General features: G+C 65.7%; 1 protein-coding gene across 8 annotated transcripts in view; it reads left to right on the top strand.

The window, feature by feature from the left end:
- Positions 1 to 12,904, top strand: part of KIF21B (kinesin family member 21B) — a 47,035-nt gene that overhangs the window by 29,950 nt on the left and 4,181 nt on the right. For 4 of the 8 annotated variants that reach the window (XR_003237981.2, XR_003237979.2, XM_026018038.2 and 1 more), the window contains exons 21-34: positions 77 to 178; positions 409 to 574; positions 776 to 827; positions 1,013 to 1,070; positions 1,804 to 2,009; positions 2,088 to 2,162; positions 3,810 to 3,920; positions 5,533 to 5,571; positions 7,386 to 7,522; positions 9,370 to 9,550; positions 10,556 to 10,720; positions 10,959 to 11,076; positions 11,786 to 11,956; positions 12,382 to 12,581. Coding sequence is in view for 3 of the 8 variants with exons in the window: in XM_026018038.2 (XP_025873823.1) it covers positions 77 to 178; positions 409 to 574; positions 776 to 827; positions 1,013 to 1,070; positions 1,804 to 2,009; positions 2,088 to 2,162; positions 3,810 to 3,920; positions 5,533 to 5,571; positions 7,386 to 7,522; positions 9,370 to 9,550; positions 10,556 to 10,720; positions 10,959 to 11,076; positions 11,786 to 11,956; positions 12,382 to 12,581 (1,781 nt within the window). In the remaining 5 variants the exon portion in view is untranslated. The remainder of the gene's footprint in view (positions 1 to 76; positions 179 to 408; positions 575 to 775; positions 828 to 1,012; positions 1,071 to 1,803; positions 2,010 to 2,087; positions 2,163 to 3,809; positions 3,921 to 5,532; positions 5,572 to 7,385; positions 7,523 to 9,369; positions 9,551 to 10,555; positions 10,721 to 10,958; positions 11,077 to 11,785; positions 11,957 to 12,381; positions 12,582 to 12,904) is intronic. The other 4 variants (XR_003237982.2, XR_003237980.2, XM_026018039.2 and 1 more) reach the window with 2 other exon arrangements.

Raw genomic sequence — 12,904 nt, 5'->3', positions numbered from 1 at the left:
CCTGGCCTGGGCGGAGGCAGGAGAGATGCGGGCCGGGGGCAGCCTCAGTGACAGGGTCTCTGCCTCTCCGTCCTAGGAGGAGCTGGACTCCACGGACACATCAGTGGTCATCAGCTCCTGCTCCCTGGCCGAAGCCCGCCTCCTGCTGGACAACTTCCTCAAGGCATCCATCGACAAGGTGGGCCAGCCGCTCACCTCCGGGGTGCAGTCCCAGGCTCACAGGGGCGGGGGTGCAGTCCCAGGCTCACAGGTGCCTCCATCCTCTGCCACCCTGGGGTGGGTGCGAGGGTGATGTACAGGAGCCCCCCCCCCCATAGTGTCTTGGGCACAGGATGTGGAGGCTGGTGATGAGGGTGCCTACAGCCCCAGGCTGGGAGGGTAACCCCAGGCCTGCCTCCCTGCCCTCAGGGGCTACAAGTGGCACAGAAGGAGGCCCAGATCCGGCTGCTGGAGGGGCGGCTGAGGCAGACAGACATAGCGGGTTCCTCCCAGAACCACCTGCTCCTGGATGCCCTGCGAGAGAAGGCGGAGGCACACCCTGAGCTGCAGGCCCTCATCTACAACGTGCAGCAGGGTATGGCACCTGTGGCCTAGGCCTCGGAGCTCCTGGCTCCTCCCAGGCTCCCCAGCTCCCACCCTAGGGGGACCCTCACCTCCCCAGGACCCCCTCAGAGCCCCCATCCGGTCCCCGTGGGTGAGATGTGGGAGGGAGGCCGTCCCCTCTCCCCTCGCTCTGTTGGACCCTCTCAACCCTCCTCCCTCCTGCCTCCCACAGAGAATGGCTACGCCAGCACCGATGAGGAGATCTCCGAGTTCTCCGAGGGGAGGTGAGTGTCCAAGTCGAGAGCGAGAGGTCGGCTTACAGCATGAACCTGGGGCCGGGGCCAGGGAGGGGCATGGGGTTCCAGAGCTAAGCCTAGGTCTGGGGCCTCTGTGGAACCCACGAGTGTAAGGCTCGGGGAGCCAGGGCCCAGGCTCTCAGCATCCTGAACTCCCTCTGCTTCTTCCTTAGCTTCTCCCAGTCCTTCACCATGAAAGGTTCCACCAGCCACGACGACTTCAAGCTCAAGGTGAGCACCACGGGAAGGCAGACCGCAGGGCCGCAGCGGGGCCGGACTCCCCACAGCCTGGTGTCCGCCGTCCTGGGCCTCTGCCCTCCCCAGCATCCTCCAGCTAGGATGGAGCTGCCCTGGTTGGAATTGGGAGGTGCCCACATGTATATCCAGTCATCGCCCATTGTTCTTGAGGTGGGGGGAAGGTGGGAGAAATGGCTGGAGTCACTGCCTGGTGATGGGACCAGAGCCAGAGGCCCTGCTTTCAGAAATCTCCCCGTCCCCCACCTAAGACTTTGCCTCACGTGCTGAGTCCACGAGTAAGTCCAGGCCTCGAGGCATGCAGATTATGGACTCAACAGTATGGGAATCAGCAGTGGGGTAGTTCACCCCCCAGATGATCTGTTAGTCGTCTGAACCAAGATCAGGATTTATGAAACAGGGAAGGGGGGGGCTGCATGCTGGGAACAGCGGACTGTGCATAGTTTTTGGACAGACCGACCGGTGGTGACCAGCAAAAAGGTCAGTCTGGGCATTATGTGTTTGCAGAGTGTGGATAAGGGTAGTAAAACCCTCTTAGCTGCTTTGGCTTCTCCAGAAGCCCTGAGAGATGCCTCTGGGTGCTCTCCACCTGGGTCTTCCGTCGGTGGCTCTACCGTAGGCCAAGAGGCATCACTTCCTTCGTTACAATTTCCCTGGCTTCCCCTTGATGTCCGGGCAGGTTGGTTCACCCCAGTCCTTGCATTCCCAGGGTGAGCCCAAGCTGTCTGCCCAAATGAAGGCCGTGTCGGCCGAGTGCCTGGGTCCCCCGCTGGACATCTCCACCAAGAACATCACCAAGTCCCTGGCCTCCCTCGTTGAGATCAAAGAAGACGGAGTGGGCTTCTCCGTCCGAGACCCCTACTACCGGGACAAGGTCTCGCGAACCATCAGCCTGCCCACGAGGGGCAGTACCTTGTAAGGAGGAGGGAGCCAGGTGTGGGGGAGGGCGGGCAGGGCCTTAGGTCTGGGCCTCACTGGAGCCTTCTGTTCTAGCCCCCGGCAGTCTCGAGGCACGGAGACCTCCCCTCTGACCCGAAGGAAGTCGTATGACCGAGGGCAGCCCATTAGGTGAGAGCACGTTTCAGAGTTTCGGCGACTCGTTTCGTCCTGGGGTGCAGGGATGGCTGGGACGCTCCACCCTGTAGGTCGTCGTGCGTACTGCAATCTGGGCCAGTCTCACTAGGGTAATTCCGCTTCCCCGCAGTGGCCCCTTCCCCATCCTGTCGGGTGTGGGCTCGGGAGGCCATCTCCGTTAGCATCTTGACCTGGACGGCTCAGCCCGCTGCCAGACGCCCTTGGTGGACGGGGGCTCAACGCTGGTGGCTTTGTGGTGGCTTAAACTAGTCCTCGTACCGATGTGCTTCAGCTCCTCTTTGTGACCGTGGCTCCTTGGGAGGCCTCGGCCCTTTCTAAGTTCTTGCCGTGTAAGAGGAGTGTAGATGTTTAAAGAAATGCCGGGAGATGGTTGCGGAAGGCGGACAAAGCTCTAAGTGGTCAGCCGCCGTAGGATGGGGGCCCGCAGCGCGTCTGCAGATCACCAGATGCCTCCAGGGTCATCAGGTCTGTCCACTTCATTTTCAGAGAGGTTCGATGGCTTTCTCCAGGCCACACAACTAAGTAGTAGAAGAGCCGGGGCTCAGGATGACCTGTTGCATCCCGACCTGGTAGGAGACAGGGGGACTTGCTCGAGCTCCCAGCCCCCAAAGCCCAAAGCCTGGGCAGATGCCCGGGCCAGTGGCTCGGGGTGGGGGCCTTTGGTGGGGAGGCGCTGCGTGGATGTCTGTGTACTTGGGGCCTCACAGACCGTCTCTTCACCCGCCAACTGAGAGAACACACCTGAGCTGCAGTCTGAGGGACTTAGGTCGTGCTCATGAAGACTCATCAAAGGAAGGGGGGATCTAGGCCAAACCTAATGTCAGCTTCCCAAAGAGAGGGGCGTGCGCGCCTGGAGCGGGCCGGCGCCGTGACGCCTCCGCTCTCCCCTCGTGATGCGGTCGGTCGTCATGTTCGCGGCACCTGCCTTCTGTCAAGTCTCTGTGAACACTGAGCGAGCAGATACGGACCAGCTCCCGGGCTTGTCGGAGTCAGGTTCCCGGGGGCTCTGCGCGAGCCCGTCGACACAGAACTGTCTTTTGTGCGTGTTTCTGTCCCGAGACTCCTCGGTTAATATATACCGTGGACTCGCGAACACTGAGCCCCCAGCCCACAGCACGGTGGCTCACACCTGAATGAGGCTCTTCTGACCCACGTGTTTTCTCCATAAGACGCGTCACGGCCCTCACGTGCTGACACGCGTGCCAGGCGGCCCTGCCGCGCTAGGCTTTGGGGGCGTTTTAAACAGCGAATCACCGGCGAAAAGCACAAAGATGCAAAAAACGTGGCCCTAAATAGACCACAGGAAGGCCGCTTGCTGATAGCGGCAGGGCAGGAAGGCAGAGGTTCGCCTCATTTGACCTCCGCTGGGAGATTGTGCATTTGGGGACTCGAATTTTCCGCTGTTCCACTCAGGGTCTGGGAGTGACCCCCAAAGCCCTATGAGAGTTAATTTGGGATTCCTGGTAGGCGGTCCGAGCAGGTGAATGAATTCCCAGGTGTGGCATCTGGCTCCTCCTCGTGGCTGCCCGGCCCTAACCCCCCCCCCCCCCCCGTGGGAGCCCGCGGGCAGCGGCAACGCTCCCTGACCCCTGACGGATGCTGCTCTGTCCCGCTCACCAGGTCCACGGACGGGTTCACGCCCCCTTCATCCCCTCCTACCCGGCCCCGCAACGACCGCAACGTCTTCTCTCGTCTCACCAGTAATCAGAGCCAGGGGTCAGCACTGGACAAGTAAGAGCCAGGGTGGGCCGGGGGGGTGCTGACGAGGTGGGCTGCTCCTGGGGCAGCCGGCGCCCCGAACCACGCCGTCCAGCCTCTCTGAGGGACGAGGCTCTGGAGCGCCTCCCCGGCATCTCTGCCTTTTCTGCTCTAACTGTGCACCCTTCCCCCGCCCCCCCCCCCCCCCGCCCCAGCATGCTGGGACCTCAGGAGGCACAGGGATGGGGGCAGTCGGGGGGAGGTCCGTGCAGGTCAGGCCCCCCAGGGACTCCCTGGAACTGCGCCTTGAATCCTCCCCTGCTGCTTCCTTGGCTCCTGGATCCTTCCTGAAGCCCCTTCCCTCAGCCGCTCCCTTCCTGCCCCACGCGCTCCGAGGCCCCCCCGTTGCCTTCACGCGGCAGGAAGCTCGCAGCCCACGATCACGGCTCCCGTGGGGCTGCTGTGCCCGCGGAGCGTCAGCGGGGCTTCCAGCAGCCCGCGCCTCCGGAAGGCACCTCGCTGTGCACCTGCTTCCGTACGTGGCTCGTGTGGGCTACACGTCAGCCACGACGACTGCCTTCCCCGTTTACAGAAGGAGGAAATGAGGCCTCAGGAGGCCCGAGGACATTCACCTAGAAAGTGCAGGACCTGGGCCCTGAGCCCGGGCGCCCCTGACTGCTCCCTCCTGTGTCCCCCCAGTGGGACTGTCGGGACAGCGGGGATCCCGTCCCACACGTGCTCCTCCCTGGACCCACTCGGGCCCTCTCCCACTCTGCAGCCTCGGAGAGGGCTCCTCTCTTGGCTCCCCCACGGCGTCTCTCTCTACCCTGGCAGGGGGGAGGCGTGCAGTGCTGTCGTTTCGGGGGGCCCAGGCTAGAAGGTGCTCGTTGTTGCACCTGGTACCTGACAGCAGCCCTTCCCCCAAGCGAAACGTCTCTCGCTGGGTCAAATACTGCCCCTTCCTCAGACCCACCTTGGCTCAGTGCCCACCTGGGGAGGAGGACGCCGCACCCGGAGCTCGCCACCCAGCGTGCCGCCCGCCCACCAGACCCTTGCAAAGCACAGGCCCCTTCCCCAGAAGCCTTGAGGTGGCGCTCTGGCCGTTCCAGCCTCGTGGGCTTACGGACCTCGGTCCTATCCCGGGGCCGGGTCTGGGGGCCCGTGCGGGTACCTCCCAGGGGGCTTGCTGGGGACAGTGGGCTTTGCAAATAAGTAGATCCCGGGGAATCGCTGGAAGCAGCCAGCCCCCGGGGAAAGGTAGGCGCAGGCGTGGCTTCCTAGGCCTCAGGCACGTAGGGGCATTGCGGGGGGCAGGCAGGGTGCCCCCAGCTTGTACGAGGGGGCGGCCGGGGGCTTGGAACCCGCCGCGGCCCACGACCTGAGACGTCTCTCCAGAGACTGGGGCCGGCCCTCCCGTATCTCCCGCGGCCCCCTCCTCGCCCCTGCCCTGTCGGCCGGGGGAACCCGTGCAGCCCGCCCCCTCCTCTCCTGCTGCCCCTCAGCGCCCTGTCCCCCCCCCCCCGCCTCCTCCCGCTGCCCCTGAAGAGAATAACCCGCCCTCTGACCTCCCAGCTGCTGCTGCCTCTGCCTCCCTTCGTGTGTTTTCCTCTGTCCCCTAATCCAGCTAATTTTCTGCCCTCCCCAGGTCTGATGACAGCGACTCCTCTTTGTCGGAGGTCCTGAGGTACACACAGAATGTCTCCCGTCTTGGCCCCAGCTCCCACTCTCTGCTGTCCCCCCTGTGCCCCCGCTGCACCGCCCCTCCCGCCTGCACACCTGTGTCCTCAGCATGCGGCCCCCCCTGCCTGCCTCCCCCCACCATGGTTCCTCGCTCTCGGGGTGGCCGCGGGCCTCACGGCGGCCAGGCCCCGGCCCGGCTGGAGCTGGGGGCTTGGGGAGGGGCGCACAGCTGCTTGCCACAGGCGCTGTTCTCTTCTCCTTGTCACCTGGGCAGGGAGGGGGAGAGCATGGGAGCCTGGGGGGTGCCGGGGCTGGGACCCCGAGCCCTGCCGAGGGGTTGGGTGAGGGGCAGGGCCGTGGACCGCGGCGTGGGGGCCCGCGGGGCCCAGCTGGCAGGGCGGCGGGGGTCTGCGGCATCCGTGCCTTGCTCAGCTCGTGCGGGCAAGGGGCTGCTCGGCTCCTCTAGATGAGCCCGGGGTAGGCTGGGGCCTGCCGCCCGCCTCTCTCGGCTCGCGGACCCTTCCCAGCTGCTGGGATGACCAGAGGGCCATCTCCCCAGCCACAGCACAGCACCCCATGACGAGGAACATGTCCTGGGACCCGGTGGGCCTGGGCTCCCGAGGGGCAGGTGGTCCGTGCTGGGCTCAGGCCCCCCCCAGCTCTCCCAGAGTGCCCACCGCTCCCCGCGCCTCCTGGCCCGGCCGGTGACGTTTTTTGCAACCCTGCCTGGTGGGGAGCAAGGCACTGCCGCCTCCGGAAGCTAGACACCCCCCAGCCTCCCCCAACGAGGAGGGTTACCTGGGGCTATGCTTGCCACCGCCGCCTGGGCTTTTCCTGCAGACGCACGGCTGGGCCCAGAGCAGTGTCAGAGCGGGGAGCTGGGGCAGCCTGGGGGCAGTTCACGTGCATGTGACATCTAGCGGGCGGCTGGCCCTGTCAGCCCTTGCGGGGGGGCCCGGCTGAGTCCATGGGGCCGTGAGAAGCCCCGTGGGTGCCACGCTGGTCATTTCAGCAGACCACAGGCCACAGCGTCACTGTCGGGAGCAGCATTGTCTCCGGCAAAGAACGAGGACACATTTTCAGACCTGCACATAGTCCGGCCAGGGCCCCTCACCCAGAAAAGATCGCTCCCCGGAACCTCCAGGAGGCCGGTGTAACAAACCCCCCTGCTTGCTGAAGACAAGCCTCATTCTCCCGCCCAGAGTGTCCGTGGGCGGCAAGGAGGTGCTTCCGCAGGTGTAGACGGCTTCATGCCTCCGGGGGCCCTAGACGTCCCTAACTCAGAGCTGAGCATGGTGGGGGGGGGGTCCCGAAAGGGATTTGGGCCTTTGTAAACGACAGTCACGGGTCTAACGGTACAGGTCCTAAAGGGGTCCGTGGGTGTGCACGTGTGGGTCCCCGCCTGCCCCGAAAGTCACCGACAGGCTTATATGGGCACCGAGGTGCTTGGAGGGGGCACCCGGCGTCCTCGCTCCCCGCAGGAGCCAGCGCGGCCCTCGGGCCTGTGCCCTGCCCGGCTGGGGCCCCCGCGCATTCCTGCCTCGGGCTCTGGGTCAGGCCAACATCGGGGGGCGAGCCCCCTCCTGCCCGCTGTGCCCAGCACACGGCTTGCTCCCCAGGAGCGCTCGGGTGGTGACTGACAGGTTCTTGTCCAGACAGGCCCTCCCCGCCGGCGCAGACCCTTCCAGCCCTCTGACGTCACGGCATCTGGCCGGCTCTCTGGATTAGTCCCCCGTCTGTCCCGTCCCCTTCCCTGCCTCGGCCTGGCCTCGGTCTCCCGGCTGACAGGTGTGTCCTCTCTCCCTCTCTCCCGGGAAGGGGCATCATCACCCCCGTCGGAGGAGCCAAGGGTGCGAGGACGGCCCCGCTGCAGTGCGTCTCCATGGCCGAGGGCCACACCAAGCCCATCCTCTGCCTGGACGCCACGGATGAGCTGCTGTTCACGGGATCCAAAGGTGGGTGGAGCCCGCCTGGGGGGGTCAGGCTCTCCCACGCACCCCGCTGCCCTGGCGGAGCGGCTGCGGAGGGGAAAACACCAGCCCCGCGCCAGGATGTGGGGTCAGGGTGCTCGCCACCCTGTCTCGCGGCTCCTGCGTGGCTCCACGCTCCCCATCTTGGGCGCCCGCACGACGTCCCTTAGCTGCCCCTGTGGCTCATCCAGCGCTCCCTTGCCCACCTCCCTCGAAACCTCAGGGAGCTTCTCAGGTGCCCCAGCTTGTGTGCTCATCCCGGCACCCGACGCCCCTGCCCCTCCGACGCCCCTGCCCCCCCCACACCCCTGACCCCTGATGCCTCTGTGCCCCCACACCCCTGACCCCCCCAACGCCCCTGCCCCCCCACACCCCTGACGCCCAACGCCCCTGCCCTCCCACACCCCTGACCCCCCCAACACCCCTGCCCCCCACACCCCTGACCCCCCGACGCCCCTGACCCCCAATGCCCCTAACCCCCGACACCCCCCCTACACCCCTGACCCCCCTGACTCCCCTGCCCCCCCACACCCCTGACCCCCGATGCCCCTGCCCCCTGATGCCCCTGCTGCCCTGACATCCCTGCCCCCCCACACCCTTGACCCCCGACACCCCTGCCCCCCGACGCCCCTGCCACCCTGCCACCCGACACCCCTAACCCCTAACACCCCTACACCCCCAATGATCCTATCCCCCCACACTCCTGCCCCACAACACCCGTGCCCCCCTGACGCCTGACCCACCCGACGCCCCTGCCCCCTGACGCTCCTACCCCCCATGCTCCTGCGCCCCCACTCCCCTGCCCCTGATGCCCCTGTCCCCCCGACACCCCACCCTGCCCCCGACACTCCTACCCCTGGTGCCCCTGCCCCCCTACACTCCTACCCCAATGCTCCTAGCCCCCCAACACTCCTAACCCCCAATGCTCCTACCCCACAACGGTCCTACCCCCTTAATGCTCCAGCACCCCCAACGCTCCTGCCTCCCAATGCTTCTACCCCCAAAGCTCCAACCCAACCCCCCAACGCTCCTACCCCTTCAATGCTTCTACCCCCCAACACTCCTACCTCCTCAACACTCCTATGCCCCCAACGCTCCAACCCCCACAACTCTCCTACCCCCCAGTGCTTCTACCCCCCAACACTCATAGCCCCTCAACGCTCCTACCCCCCAACACTCCTACCCTCAGTGCTCCTACCCCCTCAACGCTCCTACCCCCCCAACACTCGTAGCCCCCCCAGCGCTCCTACCCTCCCACCCACTGCCCACTGCCCACTGCCATCCACTCCAGCCCCTGTAGCCGAGAAACCCCTGTGATCTGGAGCAGGACTCCACAAAGTCATGATGACTTAATCTCAGCAACAAAATCAGAAATGTTTTACCTGCAGGAAGAACGGCTCTCCCGTAGACGTGCTGACAGAGGCCGTGCTAGCTGTACTGGCCTGGCGCAGGGGGCCGAGTTGTGCATCTGGGCGGATCTGTGATTCCAAGTCTCCCCCGTAGCATGTGCTGGCCGTGCGTCCACCGACTGTGCCAGCGATTAGCAGTTGTGGGGACAGACAGCAAAGGCTGAAGGTTCCGTGGTAGCCGGGGCGCCTCTGAGTCTGTACCCAGTTTGCCTGAGAAGCCCCGGCTTCTCCCCGTCGGGGGTTCTAACTGACTCCTCTCCTGGGTTTCTCTGCCCGCACCGCCTGAGGACCCCCGAGCGCGTCTTTCCCTCCCTCGGACCTGGGGCTGCTCCCTCTAGATGCCCCCGGACCGTCTCTCCCGACCCCCGCGGCCCCCGCTAACCGGCATCTGCCCTCCCGTGGTTCCCTCCCTGTCCCCCGCAGACCGCAGCTGTAAGATGTGGAACTTGGTCACGGGCCAGGAGATCGCGGCCCTCAAGGGCCACCCCAACAACGTGGTGTCCATCAAGTACTGCAGCCACTCCGGGCTTGTGTTCTCCGTGTCGACCTCCTACATCAAGGTGTGGGACATCCGGGACTCGGCCAAGTGCATTCGGACCCTCACGTAGGTGCTCGCCGTGCTGGCTCGCAGGGGTGGGCTGGGCACCAAGGCCCAGCCCAGGTGACCTACTCAGGATTATGGCCCAGGCGGGCCACGTGGGCACAGAGGCCCTTATGGGATCCGACCAGACTCTGAGGGACAAGGTGGGATCCCGGGGCTGGGGGGCGGCATCCAGGGCAGCAGCCTGGGTCAGCCTGTGGCCTGCTTGGCCCCCTGCTTCATCTCAGCTCCCAGGCCCTGGCCCTGGCACATGCTGGGTGTCCCCCTGTGAGTCCCAAAGGGGAGCCAGCGTGGGGCCGGTGTGCGGCCACCCACTCCCAGGGCTCGCTGGCCCCCCGTCTGTCTAGATGGGCCCCCGAGCTGGTCCTCATCCCTGATCCTGACCGTGTGAGGCAGACAAACAACAGTGAGGCAAGGGCCCTGCAAAATGAAACGGTTTCCCGGCCGAAACTGTGCTTCATCCTGATGTTTCCATCATGAGCTGCATCTGTTAACTTGCTCCTTAAAAAGGAGTAAACACGGGGGATTTTCAGGGCAGTGAAGCTCCCCTGAGAGCATAATGACCGTGTGTCACCAGCCACCAGGTGGGAGATAGGGCTATGTGGGAAACCGTCCCCTCGATTCTGCTGTGATGCTACAACTGCTCTAGAAGAGTAGTTTTTTTTTTTTTAAAGCAAAAAAATAAATAAAAAGCGAAAGAAAACCAAAGAAGCAGAGCGAACAGAAGGGAAATGACCACCTCTTTTCGCAGAGGTGGAAACGGGGCGGGAAGTCGCATGCCCAGGTCGGGATCAGGGACACCGGCGCTGGCCCGGGAGCAGCACTCCCGCCTTCCTCTGTCCCCAGTCCGAGCCCACACTTGCAGGAGGGGCTTTGGGCCTCTCGGCAGTCAGGGAAGGCTTCCTGGAAGAACGGGGCTACCAGGCCGGCCTGAGCGAGGCCTGGTCGGTCCCCTGGCCGCGCGGACGGACGCGTCGCTCTCTGACCTCGCCTTCCTGGCTTGCGCAGGTCGTCGGGCCAGGTGAGCTCCGGGGACGCCTGTGCGGCCACGTCCACGCGCGCCATCACCAGCGCACAGGGCGAGCACCAGATCAACCAGATCGCCCTGAGCCCTTCGGGCACCATGCTGTACGCCGCCTCGGGCAACGCCGTCCGCATCTGGGAGCTCAGCAGGTGCGGGGGACGCGGGAGGGCATGGCGGGGGGTGCCGGGGCTTGCCGCTCGGGGCCCCTTGACCTCGAGGCCCCCGGGGCAGCAGGCCACTCCCGTCCAGGCCCTTGATCGTGCTCTGCGGGGAGGGACAGCGCCCTGGCCGGGCCAGCTCGTCCGGGGCACACGACCCCCAGCAATGCGCCCACCCCGGGCTCCCTCCGATCGGCGTCCCCCCACAGCCCGGCCTCTCCCCACGCAGGTTCCAGCCGGTGGGCAAGCTGACTGGCCACATCGGCCCCGTGATGTGCCTGACGGTCACCCAGACCGCCAGCCAGCACGACCTGGTGGTGACCGGCTCCAAGGACCACTACGTCAAGGTACCTCCCTCGGGGCCTGGGGCGGGGAGCGTTCTCTGCGTGTCTCCTGCCCTCCCCCCACCCACCCCCGGGCCTCGGGAGCCTTGGGGAGATTCACGCTGAGGGAGGCACCCCAAAGAGGGAGGAGCTGCGTGCAGAAAGGACACTGCAGCCGTATTTTGGTAAATGGTGAAGAACTTAGTGACCTCAGCGTCAAAGGGCAGAGTAGCAGCCACAGAAATGAGGGAAAACCCACTGAACAGGCTGCCCTGTACCTACTACAATGATGGAAGGCGAGCAAAACACGAAGGATACCAGACAACATGAGTTTTGTTTGCTCCCCAATTGTGTCATTGAAGACCCTACGTCCACAGTCAGAAACCGGGAAGCCGAGAAACCGGGTGGCGGGCATTATAATGTCCATATTCCAAATACAAGTAGTGCTTTATTTATTAAAAAGAAACTTAAAAGGAGGTTCCCAGCCCAGACCCACGTTTCTCCATATGAGCTGCACGTTGAGCTGTTAACATAGGCCAGTCTGCCCCCGGCCCCTTGGGGAGGGTCAGGACCCAGGCTTCGGACTCCGCCGTCCTGGAAGAAACGGTGGCCCCTCCAGGAGCCCCTCCTGGGCCAGGCGCCAGGGCCCACGGGGCTGCTGCGTGGAGTGCGCGGGCGGCCCGGCTCCCCTCTGCCTCCCTCGGGCCCTCCCTACCGGCCTTTCCTCCCCCAGATGTTCGAGTTGGGGGAGTGTGCGACGGGCACCATAGGGCCCACCCACAACTTCGAGCCCCCGCACTACGATGGCATCGAGTGTCTGGCCATCCAGGGAGACATCCTGTTCAGTGGCTCCCGGGACAATGGCATCAAGAAGTGGGACCTGGAGCAGCAGGAGCTCATCCAGGTGCGGTGGGCGGAAGGGGAGGGGTGGGGGGGGGTGAGGCCAGGCCTCAGTCCAGGCAGGGCCTTGGGGACCCGGGGTCCTGGAGCTCCCCCCGCCAGCCTGTTCCCCACCGTCATGCCCGTGTGTCCAGTGCCCTGCTCCCCCGCAGCCTCCCCCGCAGCCTCCCCTGCACCTCCTGCAGCTGCTCTCAGGGAGGGGGCTGCTCTTAGCCGCAGGGTTTGACTCGAAGTCTCCATCCCCGTGTCCCCTTTCCTGGAGCATCCACCTGGGAGGGCGGGAGGCTTCTCCGCCAGTGCAGGATCTCAGTTTGCGTGGGGCTGGGGTGGGCCGCCTCCCGGAGGGAAGCCCGGCAGCTGTCCCCACGCGGCGTCCCCCGCCGGCCTCCCCCCAGCAGCCCCAGGCCTCACGCGCGGCTCCTCCCACAGCAAATCCCCAATGCGCACAAGGACTGGGTGTGCGCCTTGGCCTTCGTCCCCGGCCGCCCCATGCTGCTGAGCGCCTGCCGCGCGGGCGTCATCAAGGTCTGGAACGTGGATAACTTCACGCCCATCGGCGAGATCAGGGGCCACGACAGCCCCATCAATGCCATCTGCACCAACGCCAAGCACATCTTCACCGCCTCCAGGTGGGTGCCGGGAGGGGGGTCGGCGCGGGCTCCCCGGCCCTCTCCCTGGGGCGCCTCGGGGCCCTCCAGGTGTCCCCGCGGGCTTGGCCGGCCGAGCAGAGGCCCTGGCGCCCAGTTCCAGGAGCGCCCGCGAGGGGCGGGGGAGCCGCAGGGTGCTGGGCCCGGGCCAGGCCTCGCCCCCTTGTCTGCAGGCCCTTCCTGCCGCTCACACCACAGCCCCCGGCCTGGCGTCCTGCCCCCTGTCCGTCCCTCCGTCCGCCCGCCGAGCTCAGACCACAGACGGCCCCGCCGCCCCTGGACCCTCCCCTGCCCCGCCCCAGCCC

The sequence above is a fragment of the Vulpes vulpes genome, chromosome 13 (genome assembly GCF_048418805.1).
Source record: "Vulpes vulpes isolate BD-2025 chromosome 13, VulVul3, whole genome shotgun sequence".
Lineage (NCBI taxonomy): Eukaryota > Metazoa > Chordata > Mammalia > Carnivora > Canidae > Vulpes > Vulpes vulpes.
This window is presented reverse-complemented; position numbering and strand designations above follow the sequence as displayed.